The 20813-nt window shown below is 65.4% G+C and overlaps 4 protein-coding genes across 4 annotated transcripts; all 4 read left to right on the top strand.

Moving 5' to 3' along the window:
* Positions 1-957: 957 nt before the first annotated feature.
* LINJ_03_0850 (conserved hypothetical protein) lies at positions 958-4185 on the top strand (the record flags this gene model as incomplete). Its single annotated transcript, XM_001462778.1, has 1 exon — positions 958-4185. The coding sequence occupies one exon, from the start codon at positions 958-960 to the stop codon at positions 4183-4185; it is 3228 nt and encodes a 1075-aa protein (XP_001462815.1).
* A 706-nt stretch (positions 4186-4891) lies between these two features.
* Positions 4892-9475, top strand: LINJ_03_0840 (conserved hypothetical protein; the record flags this gene model as incomplete). Its single annotated transcript, XM_001462777.1, has 1 exon — positions 4892-9475. One exon carries the CDS (start codon positions 4892-4894, stop codon positions 9473-9475), a length of 4584 nt encoding a protein of 1527 aa, XP_001462814.1.
* Positions 9476-10498: 1023 nt separating this feature from the next.
* Positions 10499-17611, top strand: LINJ_03_0830 (conserved hypothetical protein; the record flags this gene model as incomplete). Its single annotated transcript, XM_001462776.1, has 1 exon — positions 10499-17611. One exon carries the CDS (start codon positions 10499-10501, stop codon positions 17609-17611), a length of 7113 nt encoding a protein of 2370 aa, XP_001462813.1.
* An 845-nt stretch (positions 17612-18456) lies between these two features.
* Positions 18457-18936, top strand: LINJ_03_0820 (conserved hypothetical protein; the record flags this gene model as incomplete). Its single annotated transcript, XM_003392162.1, has 1 exon — positions 18457-18936. One exon carries the CDS (start codon positions 18457-18459, stop codon positions 18934-18936), a length of 480 nt encoding a protein of 159 aa, XP_003392210.1.
* Positions 18937-20813: the final 1877 nt, after the last annotated feature.

The raw sequence follows: 20813 nt of genomic DNA, 5'->3' as shown, positions 1-20813 counted from the left end.
CCTCTTCCTCCCCGTGCGCATGTCAGCTCACGCCGAGTTCGCCGAGCGCCTAAAGGCGCTTTTCACGACGGAGCTGCGGCGCCAAGGCATCGCCGACACGGAGGGCTGGGCAGAGAAGCTGAACACCTACTGCAGCTACGTGCCCGCGACCTCTGCCGATGACCGCAGCAGCGGCGCTGGCGATCGGCAAAGGACGTCGCCGTCGACGGTGCTGGTGATCGACATGACCAACCTCGAGGTGGGCGACAAGCCTGTCGTGGCGCTTAGCGAGTCCCTTCTGAAGATGGAGGGGCCTTCGTGGCGAGGACGCTTCGCCGACGTGAGTGAGTGGCAGGTTCTTTGGCGGCGGTGCGCTCTAACAGACCGTGTCGTGCGCCATCTCGAGCTTCTCCTGCTGGGGTGCCAACGGCTCACGCTGTTGGACGTGTCGGCGAATGCCTTATCGACGGAGGGGCAGGCGAGTCTGCTGCACGCCGCCGCGGAGGTGCCGTGTGACGTGGTGATTGCCGAAGATGCGCGCGCCACGCACAGCGGAAGTCGGACGCGCGAGACCAGCGCCCCGTCCTCCTCGCTCTGCACCCCCTTTCCACGCGAGTTTGCCGAGCGCCAGCGCCACAGCCAGACGAGCGGCCATCACAGACGCAGCGGCGGCGATGGCAACGCAGCCGAAGGCACCCGCATCGCCAGTCACGGCGCCATCGAACAGCAGCGCAGCAGTGGAGCGCGGCGCCATTTCAGTTTGCCGTTGGGACAAGCAGGGATTCCGGGCCGTTGCCCCAGCTATCCCCGCCTTTCAGCGGAGCCTCCGCCTCCGCCTCGCCATCGCTGCGCAGCTACGCGAGCGGCAGTGCCGAAGCTCTGCAGAAGCGCCGTGAGGAGCTTTTTGGCCGCTCCAACACCGCCGCACCAGCGATAGCAACGGTACCGCCGACCGCAGCCACCGCCTCAGCAAGGGACATGTCGACGCCGACAAGAAGTGTGGACATGAAGAAAGGCGTCAGCACTGGCAGCACCACCACAAGCGATGGCATTGTTGAGTTCGAGGCGGTGCCGTCGACGGCGACGGGCTCCCCCGCGGCGGCCGAGCGGCCACACCCGCAGCGGCGGCCTGCGGAGGAGGGCACCCGCACCGGCGGCAGTCATTCGCCGTTTGCCGCCGCCACCGCCACCGCCACAAAAGGGCAGCCGTCTGCCCATCGCACCGGCGGCGCGCATGTGGCCTCTACCCCAGCCAAGGCGGACGCTGCATCGCGGGAGCCCTTCGTAGACCGCAACGATCAGATCGACTTGACCGCGAACCTCAGCCCGGTGCTGGATAGCGTTCTGGACCTCTCTGCCCTCATGACCCGCGACGGCGCACTACGTGAGGCACGCATGTTCGGAGGTGCTCTAACTGTGTGGGATGTGCTCGAGGCTTACAAGAGTGCCGCGGAGCAGCAGCTGCACGGGTCCGTCTCGCACGGCGGCGAGGCCAGCGTGGATGCAGCAACGAGCGCGAAGCTGCCGTCTGCGCTGCTGGGCGGGACGACGTACAACGCTATAACGGTCCTTAACCTGAGTCGCAATCATCTCACCGCCCTCTGCGCGCTGCCGGCGACGCTGCTGCGCCTTGACGTCAGCGTCAACAACCTGACGGAGCTGAGCGGGCTGCAGGGGTGTAAGATGTTGACAGTGCTGAACGCGCGCCGCAACCGTTTGCGCTCCATCAGCGGGCTCGAGAAGAACCTCAGCGTGGCGCATCTCTTCCTGGGTCACAACGGCATCACTGCGGTCGAGGGCGTCGCCCACCTCGTCCTTCTCGAGACACTCGACCTCACGTACAACGAGCTACGCACCTGGGCGTCGCTCCGGATGCTGTCGCTGTGCTCGGCCCTGCGACACCTGCTGCTGCGCGGCAACCCTATCATGGAGTCGGGCAAGCCGGGCTTCATGGCCGTGTTGCGCAACCTCTGCCCCACCCTGCTCGTCGTCGATGAGCACCGCATGGCGAACTCGTGTCTGGCAGACAGGGCCCTTGCACAGCGCAGCTGGGGTCGACAGCCGAACATGATCAACAACACGCAGCCGTACGCGCGCACAGAGACGCTTCGTGTCGGCAGCGGTGCTGGTGCATCGCCGTCGCTGCTTTCACACGCGGCCAAGGCCGGTAGCAGCGCCTCTGTTGACGGCTCTACCATGTCGTCGGTCGCGTTCACGTCGTCGAGACGGCGGGAGGGCAGTCGGCCGGCACCGTTTGCCGCCGGGGACGAGGATGTTGCGGATGAGCGGTCGATGAATCTCCTGCACATGCTAACGCGCGGGGTGACGGCTCCGACGGGCTACGGCGACTCTGTACGCAGCCAACACGCAGCCCAGCAGCTGGCGCAGACGCGGAGGGAGAAGGAGGCGCAGGCGCAGGCGGTGCGGGAGCGGCGACTGACTTCCAACGGGCGGCTGCTGCGAGGAGCAGTTGTGAAACAGCTGGCCGAGGAGTCACGCAAGTACCTCGAGGACACCATCGTGCGCCGCATGACGACAGCGCAACAACAACATCTGCAAGGGAACCACAGTGCTCTGCCCGACGCTGGCGGTGGTAGCAGCGATGCAGCCGGTGTGACCGCGAGCAACCTGATGGCTCGCCATGGTTCGGTGGAGCGCAACGCCTACGGCGGCGTGGCACACCCGGAGCGGATGGAGAACCCGATGGCAGACGTGATGGGGTACACGGCCGCCTCGCCGGAGAAGCGACAGCGCGCGTCGACGGAGGGCGGCGTGCAGGACAAGACGGATGCTGAACTCCTCCGCCGATACAAGCCACGCGCAGCGCGGCTGCGACGTGATCCATCAGCGAAGCCACCGCAGTCGCTGGCCGCGGAAGCCTCGGCAGGCCCACCATCGCAACAGCAGCAGCAGGCGCTGCAGCGCCGCACTGCGAGTGCTGGTCGCGCGCCAAGCCCGGCTTCCAACGGTGGTGGTGTTCACCACGGCCGAGCTGTGGTGACTCGGGGACAGTCGGCAAGGCGCACACACCGCGACGGCGATGACGCTGCGCTGGCGGCACTCTACGCAGGCGACGCAAGAGGGCGTTTCTCGGGAGAAGCCGCACGAGGCGCCAGCGGCTCTTACGCGGCGCTGCACGTCGCGGATCAGCGTCAGCCGCGTGCCCAGGAAGATGCGGAGATTGAGTGCTCGCCCATCTCCAAGGATCCACAAGCGCGGGTAGTAGCGTCGTTGAACACCACCGCATCCATCATCCACGATGATGCCCAGCCCTACCGTGTGAACGATCCGCCGCACTCTGCTCACCTGCGAATGCCACCGAAATCGATTCGGAGGCATCCGAGCCCTACCGCACAAGCGCACCGCTACCCCACACCGCAGGACTACAGAGAGCCGGCCGAGGTGGATGTGACGGCTATCTACCCACGGAGCCGCAGCCAGAGAAGCCCCTCACCCGGTGTCGGTGGTGAAACGCAGAAAGGACAGCGGCAGCGCTATCAGCGCATGCCTTCGCGCAGGAATGCGTCCGCGTCGAAGCCGTCGAGTCAGTCGAGGTCGACCTCCGCCGCTGCAGTCGCATCGAGCGCTGCACGCAGTAGCAGCGTTGGTGGCAGAGGGGCGGAGAGCGGCGCCGCTGCACCGTTGGTGGCATCGTCTGCGGGTGCGAGAAGCCCTTCCTTGCGACCGGTGCACATCGACGACGCTCAGCGTGCGCGCGTGAGGGGGTGGGTGCAGCAGCTCCACGACGACACAGATGCGCTGCAAGACGCGTTGCAGACCATCGTCGACCTCCTTGAGGCGCAGCGGCAGAAACGCATGCCCGTGCCCGAGTCGAGCCGTGAGCTGCCACCGACGTACCTACAGGAGCGGCGCCGGTGCGTGCAGATCATCCAGGACAGCGGCATGTTGCAGGACACATATGTGCCGATGGACGTGGTCGTCTACTACGGCTTCAGCAAGGCTGAGCTCGAAGGTCAGACGGATCGCAGCATGCAAGTTGTCGCCCGTCGTGGCGGAAACACGGAGGCCGACGAGCGGGCTTGGGCGCGCGAGGTGGCGGAGCGCTCCGACGTGCTGCGGCAGGTACACCTCATGGGAGACGCGAAGACGTGCCTGCGATACGTGGCGCTGCTCGTCGGCGACGGCCGCGAAAAGCTACTGCAGCAGTACGTGGATCAGTTGAAAGAGAGCCTGCGTAGCGTCTAGCGCTGCAGCTGTCGTAGCGCCGACTCCCCTCAGAGTCCGGCGACACACAGATGTGCATTACAGGCTCCAGATGCATGTGATCACGCCTGGAGACAACTCTACGCAGTCATAGAAACTCGCGCATCAGCGAACAAGCATACGCGCACAAGAAGACACGGCACACCGTGACTGGAGGTGGCGGCTCGTCTGCTCATCCAGAGCATGGGTGACCGCCCCTGTCCGCCTCTGCGCCGCCCCCTTCTCATACCATCACCTCTCCTCGGCACCCTCCCCCCCCCGTTGTCCCCTTGGCGCTCGATGCCGCACTGCCCGCGCGGCGTCTTGTCTGGCCGCCACGCGCGTGTCTGGTGAGGCGGGAGGCAGCGGGCATAGCGACGAAAGAGAAAGAGCTGGTTGAAGGCGGCGGCGGTGAGTTTTCCGGTCAGCCGCCTCCGCCAGCAAAATATGCGTCACGCACACGCACGCCACCGTGGGGTGCACTCATGCTACTCATTCGGAATGGACTCCCTCTTCTCCGTTTCTCCGTCTCTTCCAACACCCGATACACACCGGTTGCAAGCGTATCCGCAGCTGCGAGCGATCGTTGCACGTGTGCGCTCATCTAACGCCGTCTGGCCAGGAGAGAGACCGCAGGCGTGTCCGAAGCACGAAGAAACACAGTGCTCACTCTCCCACCGACACAGTGAAGAAGGGGTGGAGTGCCGTCATGAAGAGCAGCCGATCACACGTCTCCTCCTCGCCACCACGCGAGCGCCCTCTGCCCTCCTCCAGCGCTGAGCCCGGCGCGGCAGGCGACCCTGCTGCCACGGCAACGGCAGCAGCGACGAGCCTTCTGTCCCGCCTCCAGCGTGTCGCCACCACTGGATCACACGCAGCCGTGGAAGACGCGGAGCTTTCGGAGCTGCCGCTGCTATGGGCCGCCATCGAGTCATCCGTGTCGATGGCCACTGCAGCAGCATTATCGTCATGTGCACCGTCGTCGGCATCGACGTCGCCTGTGGCAGTTGCGGACACGCTGCACGAAGGGCCACACGCGCGATTCATTACAGAGACAACGGCGATGCTCTGGGGCGGCGACTACCCGTCGTGGATGGTGCAGCAGTGGGTGCGCTTGGGCGACGTCGAAGACGACGAAGAGGATGGAAGCACTGATGAAGCGGCGGTGGCGGTCGAGCCCGGTGGCAGTAGCGCGACAGGCGTCGCCAACGTCGAGACAGCGGCCGCGACGGCACTCGGGCGCGAAGAAATCGAGGGGACGCACGGTGAGAGTTTCGTCGAGCCTCAGCTGAGCGGCCAGGGCGCCCATCTGCCCCACCCACCGCCGAGTCGCCACAGTGAAGCAGAGAGGGTAGAAGCGGCGGCGAGTGCTGTTGTGAGTAGTAGCAACGCGCCGGTGCCGGTGCCGTCACCGAGCTGGACGTTCATGATGCAGCAGGCGCTCGAGGCGCTGCAGCTCCGCCTGCCGCTCCACCACGACTACCCTCCACCACAGCTGCAACTGGCGTCAACTGGAGAGGCGCCTGTCACGACCCTCGCCGAGCACCTCGTGCAGGATGCCCCGCTGCTGTGGCTGCGCTACCTGCTTGTCCCTATGTACACGCAGTGGACACAGCAGCGCGCTGCTGCCCCTCCTGCTGTAGGCGCCGCGGCAACAACCACGACGGCACCAATACCGTCATCCTCGTCGTCGCGGTCCGCCACGACGGTCCTTGAGCGTGACGGCTCCGTCACCATGCACGAGCTGCTCGGTGCTCTTGGCAAAGCCAGCGTGCGCGAGGCACTGCGTAAGGAGCAGTCGTGGTCGGACGACCTCGTCCAGCTGGTGGCTGCCGCAGCAGCAGCGCCGCCATCTGACGCGTCAGCGACGCTGAAGGCACTAAACGGACGCCAGGCGGCGATGCGCGATCAGCAGCGGCAGCACACCGGGGAGATGCTGTATTTCACTGGCGCCCTTGCCAAGGCAGCGCAGTCCTTCATGGTGCTCGGCCAAGGCGGCTACGCCATCCTCGCCTGCCTCATCATACGACTGCTCGGCCGCGCGAGAGCTGCATGGGCAGAGTGGGCGAGTTCGCTGACGGAGGCAGACGTTCAGCGCGCAGCTCAGGTGGTATACCGCTGCGGGGGTCACGAGACGCGCGCCGACTGCGACAGCAGCAGCAGCAGTAGTGTGATGGCAGAGGATAATGCAGAGGAGAAGGCGCCTGCTGAGAAGCGCATCCGAGTTGAGCCGCCACCGCGACGCAGCGCGCCGCGCAGTGGCGTCCCGCGCATCACCGCTGTGGAGTCATTCGCGGCCCTGCGTGCTGCTGTGAGCTCGGCGGCGCAACGGCAGGCGCACCTGGTGTGGCGGTGCTGGTACGTCCTCCACGGCTACTACGGCGCGGACCTCTACACAAGCGAAGTGCTGGCGCGTGCTTTGGAAGAGGAAGACCTGGAGAAGGCGGGCGTGCGTCGGCTGGCGGCGGCGCAGCAGGCGCACTGGCGTCGACTGCGGCTCGCGGCAGACGTGAAGCAGCACGCGCTATCCGAGACGCACTGGCTGTGGTGCTCCACGCTGCTCGCCTCGGTAGAGACGACGCTGATGGCAGCACTGAGCGAAAAGCGCGCCGACGAACACGCGCCGGTCGGAGCATGCGCCACTGAACTCTTGTACAGACGGCTCCTGGAGGGCACCGTTCGTGCCTTCACTGCAGAGCTGCGCGACACGCTACGTGTGTACGGAGAGGCTGCTCTCGCCCTCCGCAGCGGCGGCCTGCACAGCTCCACCTTCACGGTCCCCTCCGCTCTGCAGACGGTGGCGCACAACGTGGTCGCGCTGCAGGATGCATTTTCTCAGTGCTTGGCTGCATCTCTAGAACATGCACCCGCCGCCGCCATGGGCCCGCATCAGAGAAAGTCAGGGCTGCACACCCAGGCCGGTGTGTACCTGTGGCAGCTGTACCCGACGCTGCTGCGAGTGCAGGTACCTGAGGAGGCGTCGTGGATGAGCACCACTGGCACAGAGCAGGCCGGCGACACCCTTGGAGCGAGCGGCTCAGCCGAGGTGGCAGCCGGGTCGTTTTCCGCGCAGTTCCATCGCCACTGGCAGCGTCGTGGGCGGCATCTGTCCGCTGTAATGACGGATGCCTTCCACTGCATGGAACAGGCGTTGACGCATGGGCGGCGCCGCGCCACTTCTCCGTCGCTGCTGCCGCTGTCAAGCAGCACTGCAGCACCGATCACCGCGACCGCGCCAGTGTCGAAAACGTGTGACGGCAGCGGGGGTGCCAGCGACGACGTCCGTGGCAGAAACGACGCGGATGATGGCGCTGCTACGGCACGTTTTCTTGCCGCCCTCGTGCACAGCCCTGCGGGGGAGTTTGCGGCGAGCAGCAGCAGTGCTAGCAACGACACATGGACGGCGGCGTTGTGTGACATCGCCGCAGACTTCTACGCCGTGTACGACCAGAGCTGTTTCTTTATTCTCCGCCCCGAACGGCAGCGACTCTTCACCCTCTCTGTGCGGCGGCTCTACCATCTCCTGATGGGCCCGCCAGACGGAAGCTCCGCCGGTTCCTCTCCGTCCCGAGCCGCAGCTTCCCGCTCAGCCACAAAGACGACGCCACCGCCCCCCCAGCAGCCGCTTGTGTGCCTCCTGCGTCGTGACACGCGCTTGTGGATGCTGCTGACGCATGGTGTGCTGCTGCAGCTGGAGCGGCGAGGTCGCGTGGCGCGCGAGGATGAGGCGCTGCTCGCGTCTTACCTCCTGCCGCTCATGACTCTCTTAGGGAGTAGGCAGCACGACGGTGAAGTCGAGCGGGGTAGCGCAGACCGCTCTCTACCATACATAGCGACAGAGGCGTCGCCGGTGTGGGCAGACACCGCTGTCGCCGAGGATATTCTGTTGCTCCTTGCCAGCGGCCTCGCCTCGCTCCCGTGGAACTTGGAAGAGGTCTATGTCACGGTGCAGCGGCACACAGCCCTGTGTCTGCGTCACTGCACGCGGCACCAAGGGCGGCTATCGGCTAACGGGGCGGCGACGGTGACGGAGATGGCGGCGTGGTTCGGTGCTGCCGAGCTTGCGAGCACGTCAGCGCCGCCAGCATCCTCGGCGACTGCCGTGGCCTCGCCGTGGGACTTCTCTGGCCTCGCTGAGGTGGGCTCCCTAGCTGCGCGGAGCGGCGGAGGTGCAGCAGCCCTGGCCAGAGAGACGGCGCAGATCGACGCGCAGTGCCGCCGAGACAACCCGCTCCTCGCGCACCGCGGAGACGAAGCGGCGTCGGCCTTCGCTGCCGCTGACGCGCACAACCCCACGTTAACAGCACTGCCCTGCCTTTCTGAGGACGCCATGGACGCGCGCTTCGCTGCGGCTCTCGCCCGCCACGGCCGCCTCGCCTCCGCCTCTCTCGCCTCAGCGCCGTGCGGGCTGCTGATGGTGGTCGGTGCCTACCGCAGCTGCGGCCGCGCCCTCCACGGCCTCCGCGCTGCGCTGGAGGAGCAGCATCGCATGGCGCGTGAGGACGAGGTGGGCGAGTTCGTTGGCCGCACCGTCACCTTCTGCACTTCGGAGGACATCACCGCCTTCCGCGCTCTCGTGACGACGGTGCACAGCTGCGTCTTCGGCTATGCCTGTCAGCCACGCGGGCTGCTGCGGCTATGGCTGGGGTACCTCCAGCACCTCTTCGACTGCGTGGTGCCGCGGTCGTCGGCGTCGTCGTCGTCAGGGGACCCCCTGTGTACCGAGGGAGAAGACACACTCGTGCTGATGCCGAGCAGCTGGCAGCGGCGACACCACATAACAACCTTGTTTGGTGCGCGGGTGCACCGCACCGGGTGGCGGGCGCTGCAGCACGACGGCGAGCCGGCGTCGCAGACGCGGCTGCGGGAGGTGCTGGGCGAGTGCTTGGCGAACCTCATGTTGCTGCCTTACTCACACACTCGTGGAGATGCCGACCGCAGTGAGAATGACGCAGCAATGTCGACGGTGGCGTCTGAGCACAAGGGCGCGGCCGCCGCCACGCAGGCGATTCTGCAGCGCACGCTACCTCACACTGTGCTGGAGATTCTATGCGAGCTGCTTCGCATACCTGTTGAAGGCAACCGGGATAGTGCGAGCTACAGGGAGAAGGTCGCCGCCGTGGACGCGGGTGGAAAGGCCATCGAAAAGAGTTTCCTCGGTCTCGCGGGGCTTCTCGCCTTCCTTCGTCGGCTGGAGCTGCTCGTGGTTCCTGGCAGCCTGCAGGATCGTCGCCTTGTCCACATGCTGCGACGCGTGTACGAGGCAGCTGACGCGGCAGCGCTCGGCATCTGAGCACGCGCTCCACAGTCGCCCCTTCCCTCTCGCTTTCCGGGCCTATTCAGAAGTGTGAGGGCACACTTCGGCTTTCTCTCCTCCACGCGTCGGTTTTTGTTTGCCGCAGAGCAAAACGCAAGCGCCGCTCGGCCCTGCTACAGCCCCCCCCCCCCACCATCACCACCACCAGCACCGTCTGCGTGGTGCGATGCGGTCGTAGAGACACGCGTCGGCACAGCAGTGCACAGGCCCAGCCATCTGAGCATGACTCCTGCCTCCAGCTCTGCCCACCCCCACCCCACCTTGCTGGTCGCTGCGACGTAACACCATCCAGGACCTGGCCACCGACATTTATAGCGACACATCTCACCGACCTCCTCGTGGAGAGAGCGGGGGAGGGGGGCATGTGCGCGTCTGCTGCGGCATATGTCTCTGCGTCCGTCCGCCGGTCGGTCTTTGCAGGGTCGCACATAGGGATCGAGCCTCTTCCACTCACCACCTCAATGAAGCGAACGCACATGTGTATGCACACGACGAAGTGCCTACGCGCGTGTGCCGCGGTCCGTCACCGCGAGTGCCATGATGATCCCGACAACGACTCACTGCCGCTCCCCCCCTTCCCCCTCCCCTCCTCCGCCTCTCCTTCCCCTCTGAGTCCGTATCGCGCATCTGCGCATGACAAAGAATCGAAGTCAGCGACTACCGCCACAACCGCGGTGTCACATCCAACACCACCCACCAGCAGCGGGCTCATCAGCCTCTGTGTCTGTGTCTGTGTGTGTGTGTGTGTCTGCTGGCCCCCGTTGCTATGAATTTAGCGTGGCCATCCCCATCTCTCTGCGCGTCCTCCATCTGGCACACCGCCATCTGTGCCTCTGCCCCTGCCTAAAGGCGTCCATTGCTGCAGGCCGGGCTGCAGGGCCACGCGCCACGCTGCAGTGGCTGTGAGCGATCGAGCAACACGAATACAGACGCCCGTGCAGCCCTCCCTCCCCCCCCACACACACCACCACCACCGCTTCCCGTACGCCGAAAACAGACATGAACTTGCCACCCTCATCGAAGGCGCCGGACGCCGACTCGCCTCGCTCTTTCCGCGCAGAGAGTGAGGCGGCAACGGCGTGCAAGCCGCTGCACCTGCGCTCCCCGCCACCACCCGCGTCACGCTCGCCGTCGGCTGTCATTTCTGCATCCGCCTCGCTGCCGCCGCCACTCCCGCTGCATCGCTCAAGCAGCCTCGTCAACCATCCAGCGCTGTCAGGAGCTCGTCGGCTGATGGATGACTCACTACCGCCACCGCCGCCGGACGCGGCGCACGGCATCGCAGAGCTCGTCGCGCCACATGAGCTGCAGCTGTACAACACAGAGGTGCGCTCATGTGGCCACCCGCAGCGACTCTACGTCAAGGTTCCAGTGAGCCCCAGCGGCAGCATGGCAACTGAAAGGGGCCACCAAGACAGAGTTGCACCCGTCCCCTGCACCGAGGGCACAGAGACAGCGACCCCACGGCATCACCCGGCAAGCAGCCTAGCGCATGCCTTTTCGCCTCCCCTCGCCCCCGTCGGTAGCAGCAGCGCCGCCGCCGCCGACGCCACACCGCCGGTGAGGGGCACTGAATGCCGAGCTCCGCCACTGCCTTTAGCGTCCCCTGCGGTATTGGTGTCGCCCTACGCAGCGGAGAGTGCGCGGGCATCGGTGGGGTCAGAGCCGCTACAGCTGGTAGTGACGGACGGGGTGCGTACCCCGGCCTCCTCAGCATCCGCCTCCCTCACGCCTGCGGCAACTGCGGAGACGAGCGCCATGAAGCGTCACCATGAAGACGATGACGACATGCGCGACCCCTACCAGCCTCAGCCGCAGCAACACCAAGGCCGCGACGGTAGCAAAATCGGACTGCAGCCCTCGCCGCCATTGGTGGAGCTGCGCCAGCTGGCGATGGGCGCCTCAACTTTCATTCCAACGACCCTGTCGACCCTCTCCTCCTCGCGTCAGCGCTCCGTCTCGGGGAACACGGAGGAGCGCGCCTTCATCGTGGTCGTGCCAGCCGATGACGCCACTCATAGCGTCCCAATGCCAGCCGCGCCTGTCAGTGGTGATGAGAGGAAGCTGCTCGTGCAGCTGACGGAGGGCACTACACACCGCGGCGCAAGCGCCCACATCAGCCCTGCCGAGGTCCACCAACCACAAGAGGGGGTCTCCTCGGCAGTGATGCCATCCTGGGCGGGCCACGAAGCTGCAGAAGCGGCCGAAGAGGAAGCGATGCTGTCCGTGCACCTCTTCACAACGGCGGTAAGGGAAGAGGTCTCGGCATCGTCGACGCGGTCTGTCTCGCATGTGCGGTCGTCGATGGAGAGGAGCGGCATCGACTTCTCGAGCGCCACCGCAACCACACTACCGTCCGCGCGTGCCGAGTGTTGGGTGGAGACCGAACCGGCCGTACCTGCCCCGTGGCAGTTTGCAGAGCACGCAGCCTATACCACCCCGCACTCGCAGTCCGGCCCGATAAGAGGCTCCTATCTCTCCTCTGCATCAGCAGCGCCAGCATCGGCTGCGCCCTTTAGCACCGGCCGCGAGCAGCTCGTGGGGGCACACTTGGATGACGAGGCCGGCGGCAACGGCAACGGTGACAACCGCGAAGGCTCCAGCGACGTGCGCAGCCTGTCGGGGAGCGAGGCTGAGGCGTGGCTGTTGGACGTTCCAGGCCAGCCATCGGCGACGGCAGAGGCGGAGCAGCAAGCGCAGCTTTACGTGCTGCAGCCTACCGGAGCAGAGACATCGGAGGTGCCTCCGTCGTCGGTGGGCAGCGATGAGGATCGCCCGGCGATTGTGCCGGTGGATGCGAGTCGATCGTCTGTCGCCCGCTCCCTCCCACGTGAGCTCTCGGCTGTGCAACACCGCGACGATGATGTCAACGACGCGACGGCAACAGCAGCAGTGGCGGAACTGGTGCAGCAGCAGCAACAACATGCAAGGCGTGAGGACATCGCCGTGGCCGACACGTGCATCACCGCCCGCGATGGAATCGACGAGGTTGTCGAAGGCAGTCGGGAGGATGGAGTCGGGCACATTGCGATGGTGCTCACCGCGTCGCCGGCCGTGGTGACAGCGGACGCTCGCGCAGCATCCTCGCCGACATCGTTCTCGCCGTCTTCCCGTCCGAGGGTCCGCGTGGAGAAGGGAGCAGCCGAGCGCACTGTCACCGCCGCTGCCGCCGCGCACTCCCCAGTGGAGATGCTGGAGGACGAGGTGGGGAAGGCTCCCTCGGCCCTGGCTGCCCCTGAGTCTCCGGCTGCCCGCGGCGGCCGTGCAGACGACGACGACGTAGATTCTGTGATGCCGCGCACAGGCGCTTTAGAAGACGTCGTTGCTGCCGCCGCTGCGGATGTTGTGGCGAACGCGACGCGCGCGCGGCAGCCGATAGACGAAAGTGAGGACTTCTCTGCGGCGAACGACTTCGAAAACGCACCGCAGAACCAGCTGGCTGATGCAGCCACTGATGGCGAAGAGGTAGTCGTGGAGGGTGTGCGGGAAAAGCAGCACAGAACGCCAATCCCGCGCGCAGCGGGCGGGACGGTGCCTGCGACATGTGTGGTGGCTCGCTCCTCCCCATCAGATCACGTGCTTGTGTCACCACCGACGCAGTGCACAGTCCTTCCTGCAGTGCCGGCAGCGATGATCGACGGTGGCTACGGTGCCCATGCTGCGCTGCGAGCGCGTGACGCACCGCCCTCGGCCGCTCACACAACCAGCATGTGGCGCTGGCCCCCGCAGCCCTCTCCCTGTGACCGTATTCAGCGCGGCCACCGTCACCACCTGAGCGGCGGTGAGCAGCAGCAGTCGTGGTCAGTGGCTTCCCCCTTCCAACGCCGCCCTGTCGCGCGTGACTTGTTGGCGGATGTGGACGTCATGAACGACGAGGAGGACAGCGCATGGGAGAAGTGCAGGGCAGGGCAGCCACGCGGCCCAGTCCGGTTCGAGGGCAGAGACGGTCAGCTTGTGCCGCAACATGCATCGTCGTCAGCAGCAGCGCCTCCGCCAAGTCCGCCCGCAGCGGACGTCGTTGAAACACTCGTGCTTGCGCACCGCCGCCTTATCGCGGACGCACCCCTCCACGAGCTGATGGAGCTCGAGCGGGAGGGCCGGAGGACGGTCATGCTCGATATGCTGCAAGACAGAGAGGCGGTACTGCAGGAGAAGGCCTTTGACTTCAGCATGCTCTCGCTGTTGCCGGCCCACCCGTCGGCAGTCGCGGCGGCGGCTGCAACGGGTAGCCGGACAGGCACCGGTACTGGCGCCAGCAGCAGCGTCGCCAGTGACGGGGCGGCGGCGCCGCGGCGGGCCTGGGTGCCTCCACTGCCGCCGCCACCGACGAGTCGCGAGGAGGTGGAGCGACTTCTACGCATGCGTGGACTATCCGGCAGCCTGTCGCTCGGCATCGTCGGCGCAGCGCTGTTTACTGACGAGCTGCTACGACGCGAAGTTGTCGAGGGCGCAGAGGCCAGCGCACGCACGATTCTCCTGCGGTTGTGCCGGTGTGGCGCAGATGCACTGAATCCGTACGGCGTCGTGGCGCAAGAAGCGCTGGCGCGCCAGCGGCTGATGGCGACGGAGCGGCTCGAAGGTCAGCAGGTGCGCTCGCTGGAGAACTCGCCTGCAGCCGGCGTATTGGAGATGCTGATCATTGGCCGCGAGTTGGCGCTGTGTCGCACGATGGAAGACAATGAACGGCGCGAGTTGATCGAGAAGGCGGAGCAGCTGGGGCGGCAGCGGCTGCGAGAGCTGCACCTGCGTGGCCTGGCGGCGCGACTGCGCCAGCGCGAGCTACTGCAGGCCTCCATGAACGTGACCCTACGCGATGCCATCGATGACGTCTTGTTCGACGAGGTGCAGGCACGCGAGGAGCTTCGGGTGGAGGCGATCCGCGAGATGACGGTGCTGCTAGAGTCGGCGAGTGGTACCGTCGTGCTAGATGCTGCGCGTCAGCATCAACGTCAACTGCAGCAGCAACGGGAGGACGCGACACCGCAGAGCTTGCACGAGAAGGTGCGTCTTTCGGCGACAAGCGTCAAGAGCGGCAGCAGCGCAGCGGCGGGCCACGAGTGCGCAAGGCCTGCGGCGGCTTTGGAAATCGACGCGCCGGCAGGAGAGGACGTCGACGACGGCAGCGACTGGGAGCTCGTGGAGGAGGTGAACGACCTTAGCGTTGGCAGCGATGTTGTGGTTTTCGACGCAGCAGAGAAGCCAATGAGGTCGGCGACGGCAGCAGCCACTACAGGGGCGGCGACAGCGAATGGTTTTGCGACTCTGGTGGCAGACGGCGCACCAGACTTCTTTGAGTGGGATCCAACTTCGAACTCCGCCTCCTCTCTCTCGATGCGGTCCAAAGCAGGCAAGCGTCATCCATCCTCATCGCAGCAGCAGCCACCGCACCCGCAACAGCAGCACACGTCGACCTCTTCGCCTTCGCCGCACGTAACCAACATGACGGCGCTGACGGTTACCACCACAGCGAATACGGCAAGTGCCATCACCACCACAACAGCGAGCAGCGGGCAGGCGGCCGTCGGTGACAGCGGTGGTAGCGCTCCACAGGTGAAGCAGCAGGGCGTTGCCACCAACGCGAGCGGCAACACGACGTCTGATGGCCGTAGGTCGCCGACGACGGTGCTGCCGTCGGAAGAGGAGCAGCAGCTCGTGCAGGAGCGCGAGCGTGTCAATCCGGCTGAGGTGAGCGTGCTGCTGCACGCGCTGCGCTGCGCTGAGGCGGCGGTGCGGGAGAAGCACAAGGCTTCGCGCCAGACTGAGGTTACCGTCGAGAAAGGCAGCGCAGCACCAGCGTGGCCACAAGACCAGGACAACTCGGCCGCGGTGTCGGCTGGGAACCTTGACGGCGGTGCGGCACAGAGCAGCAACACACTGTCGAGGCCTTCCCTAAGCCGGCAGCAGTATAAGGTGATCAGCGTTGGCGATGTGGTCGATGCATCACACCAGCCACGTGCAACGTCGCACTCGCTTCACGCCTCAACCACTCGCGGTCCGCCCTTCATCAATCGCCACACGATCCCCTGCTCCCTTACCGACTCCCCTCGCCGCGGCTACGCTGCGCTAATGCGCAAGTACACCCCGCAGCGTGAGTCTCAATCGTCTTCGCCACTACCCGTAGCTACCGCCGTCTCGGCCTCCTCGCCGTCGACGTCCTCGTCGAGTTCGTCCCGGCCGTACGCGGATGGGGATGTGTACGCGTACGACCCGCAGCGGACGCGGCACAGTCGGCCAGCACGCCGGGCCGCGTTCGAGACACACCCCGATCGCCGAGCTCCATGGGAGCACTCCCGCGAAGACATCAGCGGCGAGGAGGCGGCGCTTGGCTTGTGCAATGGCAGCGGTACCGGTGCACCTGCGTCCGTCTACAAGCCAACGCTGCAGACGTCAGCGCGCGAAGTGTCCCCAGCCCAACGCCGCCGCGCACTCTCAGCCTTAGAGCCGTCACACGTGCCCTCGGCATCCACGGCGCCACTCGTGCTCGAGGTGATCACGGAGATGCGCTCGACGCGGACGTCGCCGGCGGCAGATGTCACCGTGTCGCCCATGAGCTCCGGCGCCCGCCTCAGTCAAAGTCCAACTCGTGCGCGCCCTCCGCAGGCGTACGCAGCCCCGACAGCTGTGTGGACCAAGTATGTGCAGGAACAGCAGCTGGTGCGCTGCGTCAGAGGCAGCGGCGCCGCCGCCGTCGATGGTGGCGGTCAGCGTGCATTGCATACATCATCTGCGACCCCGATCAGGAACGGCAGCGCCGCCACCCACGTGAATCGGGATCAGAGCAGTTGCTCTCGGCGTCGCTGGGGACATGCGGAGGACCATACAGTGCAGCACGTCAGCGCACCGCAAGCGCCGCTCCTCATCACGCGACTACCACTGGAGTGTGGCCCCGGCGTTTGGATGTCATCGCCGCGTTACGCACACGGCGGCGTGCATGTGGTTGTCACAACAACGCCGCCACGCACACGTCCTGCACCGGCAACGCTAGCCGACGCCTTCTCCCAGGCGGATCGAACGGGCGGCGTCGTGCACTTGCCAACAACTGTGGCGGAGCTGCTGCGGGCACCGCAGCACACGCACCTCCCCTGTCCTGCCCCCGCCGCTTCCGCGAGGCCGATGAAGGGGTCGTCGCGCCAGCTGGCCGAGGATCGTCATGCGCGGCGCCAGCACCTCATCCCGTATAACTACGTGGACGTCTTCTACAAGTACAGAGATCGGTCACCCCGTGGCTGCGCACCAGCAGTGCCCTCCTCGGCCGACGCGTTGGTGCAGCCGCCCTCGACGCCGAGCGCCGCTTTCATCTCCGCGCGCTGCACCGCCGTGCGTGAGCGTGAAATCCAGCACGAGCTACGGCAGCTATGGCGAGCACCGTCACCGTCGCAAGCGCGTCGAGCGCCGCCGTCGCCCACAGCCCGTGTAGGTCGCGGTGGCAGCAGCACACGCGTCGCATCATTGCGAAGGGGGTCGAGCACCAGCTCTGGATCCGCCCTCATCGCAACTACAGCGGCAACGTGGGGCGAGGACGAGGTGCTGACAGACGCATCGGCAGAGTCTGAAGGTTGCTACTTCGACGACGACGACGCCTTCGCGCTGCGGACGGCGGCAGCAGTGAGTCGCGCCGGACGTCATCGCGCGATGGCACGACGCCGCCAACAGCAACAGCAGCCGTGCCATGGCGCACTACGGACCCCTGCCTGGTCTCCTGCGTCCCCGCCAGACCCGCCGCCACGTCAGCAGTGTCATCAGAGTGCGTCGGAAGCAGCTAGCGGGCATCACGGCGGCGATGGAGGCCGTGTACTCCCAGCCGGCTACCGGGTCCCTCCTGTGCCCACCCCCTGCTCCCACCTTTTGTCTCGCACGCCGCCGTCGTTGTCGTCACCAGCGTCGCCATCGACGGCTGTTGTGCCCTCCGTCGTTGCCTCCAGTTGGCGCAACACACCAGCTCCGCCAGCGCCAGCGAGCCTGTGGGGCCCATCCAGACACGGCATGCTTCACAGCGGGCGGAGCAGTGGTGGTGGCAACGCTACCCGCAGCAGCGGTGACCACATCCCCCGGCAAGATCGGCGCGTGCCTTCCAGCGCTGCCGCACCGACGCGTGTCGTCAGCATTGCCTGAGCCCGCTCGCCGCGTTTGCTCTACATCATCATCGCACGTGCGGGCGCGCCAGCGCCACTGACGGCTTCGCCCTTCTTGCTGCGCTGGGGGGGGGGGGCATTCACCATGTGGTGCTTGCTTTCATGTGTGTGTGTATGTGCCTCCGCAGCCGCATCGCCCCGCCCCGCCTGTGCGTTGGCCGGCTTCTTCGTTTCGCTCGTTTTCCATCCTCTAGAGACCCTGTACCGCCATCACGCGTGGAGAGAGAGAGAGACAGAGCAGAGAAGGGGTCAGACGCTCTCCGCGCGCTCTCGCCGACGCTGACATACGCATGTATGCACGCTGGCGCGCGCCTTTCTGTCTGTCTGTGAATGTACGGCTCGCGCGACCACACGCACACCTCTCTCTCTCTGCGCAGTCCATCTGTGTGTGGGCGCCCTGTCGGTGCGCACTCTGTTTTAAGATCGAGAAACGTGGAAGCATGCCACGCCGCGCATCCCACGATGCCTCTCTGCTCGACAGCTCTGTCACGCCATCCACCATCCAGTCACTCACCGAATTCCCCTTAACAACAACAACGACGGCACAGGGATGATGACGAAACATAGCCACATATAGTCGGCGCCCTGGCGACCAAAGGACAGTGGAGCATGCGGTGTGCCCTCGCCACCACCACCACGCCCTTCGCTGTTCGCCGCCTCTGCCTTCCCTCCACATACCCGCCATGAGCGCGGTGCTGTGTCCGATGCAGGGCTCATGCATCCTTGCCGTCGTCTCCCGAGTCATATCCCACCTCTGGCCTCTCCCCATCCCTTTTCTACGCCTCGACGACTTCGACCGCCCACTAGCCATTCCCATCGACCATCATGACCGATACAGCGGCACCGCGGCAGGTTGCCTGCCAGGGATGCAGCACGCAGACCACAACGGCCTTCCAGTGCCCGCTGTGTCAAGCAGAGGCAACAGCGGATTGCGGCTTCTTCTGCACTCAGGAGTGCTTCGCCAAGAACTGGCTTAAGCACCGCAACACCCTCCACAAGAGCGGCGTGGTGCGGAAGACGAAGCGTCTGCCGGCTGACGCTGCGGCTGCCGCCCCTGCAGGGACCACGGAGAAGGGCCGCCAGGCGCGTGGCGGTAAGCGTTCCCGCGCAGGTGATGAGGCTGCCAGCGGCACGGGTAAAGAGAGGCTGAAGAAAACAGCAGGCACACAGCGATACTCTGATCCGACGGGCAGCGGCGCCTACAGCCAGTTGCCCACAAGCGCCATCAGCCCCATACCCACCCACAGAGACACAAACAGCATGATCTTCTTCACCGTGCGGTGCCCCTGCCCATCGCAGCAGTAGTGCTTCACATCCGCCACAAAGTCACCAAGCAGCAGCGTGAAGGCGAGGTACAGCAGGATGCCGCCGCACAGCGTGTCCAGTACAGCAACAACAGTGGCGAAGCCGCTGCCGGACATCGCAGACGGCGACACGGACACGGCAATCGCGGCCGCTGCCATGCCAGCTGGCGCGCTGAGGGAGAACACAAGGGCAAGAACAACATCCAGGGTGGCCGAAAACTTGGCGTCCACGAGACGCGACCCAACCGCCATGCCCTCGAACAGCTGGTGGAACACAAGCGCCACAAGCAGCGGCTTCAGCTCACTGTCTTTCTTGAGCCCGACATCCAGGCCCACAAACACGCTGTGCAGCGTCACACCGAACTCCATGCACACGGCGGAGATCACGCAGCGGAGGTAACCCATGTCCCGTGGTGGCGCCACTGACAGATGTTGGTGCCCGTGAGCAGCGGGCTCATCGCAGTGATGGTGTTGCACCGGGTGCTCCGGCGACAGCGCCACCAGCGGCACCTCACAATCATCCAACGCAGCGACGGGCACCGTCGTCTGTGCACCGCTCTTCAAACTCGTGCTCTTACGTTCATCGGTCAAAGGCCCATCCGCCGGTGCTAGGCCCGAGGTGACGCCGGCGTCCACATCAGGGGAGAGCCCGCAGCACTCGCCGTCGCCCTTGCTTTCCGCCTTGGCCGCCTCTGCCTCTCTCTTCAGCTTGGCCTTCATCCAGCGCTCAGCGATGTCCGCCAGCTGCATGTCCAGCGCCTGCATCAGCAGCACAGCAATCAGGGCAAGCAAGAAGTACAGCGGCCCGTAACTCTTCAGCACGGCGGGGATGCAATCCTCCGAGAAAGCCTCGGCGCCCTCGAAGATCAGGTGAATCGTCGACACAGACAGCAGCACGCCCGTTGCAGCGGACTTCGCCACGGAGAACACATACGGGTATCTCACGAGAGAAGGGATGCACTTGCCGAGAATCGGAATCGCAGTGCCGAGGAGCGACACGAAGAGAATCAGGAACAGCGCGCCGACATGCAGGCCAAGTGAGTAGGCCCCGGTGAAGCCCCTGCACAGCGAGTGCTCTGTCTCTCCAACGTTGGCAGTGCTCGAGCCGTCGGCGTTGAGCGGCGCAGACACACGATACCCGAGCGCCATCAGGTACCTTGTGCTCGCCTCCACGCTCAGTTTCGCCGTCTCCATGGTTGCTGAAACGGTAGCTGCGGAGGTGTGGCACTGGAAAAAGCTGAAGCGGGCTAGAGAGGGAGGTGCGATGAGCTAACTGAACGGCTTCGGCGGCGGGATGGATGCAAGTGTACACTACAGCGTTGGTGCGTCGGCGATGGAAAGGTAGGGTGATGATCGTGAGTGAGAGAAACAGAAAGCACCAAAGACGTATGAGACTCAGGTGATCCCAAAGCTATTACACATCGAAGGTGCGCACGACAAGCGTGTAACGACCTGTGCGTGGCGGCGGGTCGCTTCCGCAGCATAGCCGGCTAGCAAATCGCAAGATGGCGGCTCTTGATTGCTCTCCGTTGGCTCTCGCGCACCGCAGAGCGTTACAACGGTGTCGCAGGGTCGGCAAATCGGCATATAGAAGAGCAAAATCTGTATACTTAACGTAATATGTCATGAGTGAAACACCCATAGCAGTGGGCTCAGCACTACTCAGCAGCCTCCACGGGATGCACCGTCGGCTGCCACATCTCAAATGCCCGTCAGCACCCACACACACATACACATACGCACGCACGCACACCTACAGAGTCGCACGGCAGCAGCACCAGTCGCGGAGAGCGCATCAGAGGTTGAGCAAAGAATAACGGTCTTATCTTGCATTTGGGCGTGTGCCCTCAGCGTCAGCGATCCATTAGTGTCTCATCA

The sequence above is a fragment of the Leishmania infantum genome, chromosome 3 (assembly GCF_000002875.2).
Source record: "Leishmania infantum JPCM5 genome chromosome 3".
Classification (NCBI taxonomy): Eukaryota; Euglenozoa; class Kinetoplastea; order Trypanosomatida; family Trypanosomatidae; genus Leishmania; species Leishmania infantum.
The sequence above is the reverse complement of the archived record's forward strand: the minus strand, read 5'-3'. Positions and strand labels throughout refer to the sequence as shown.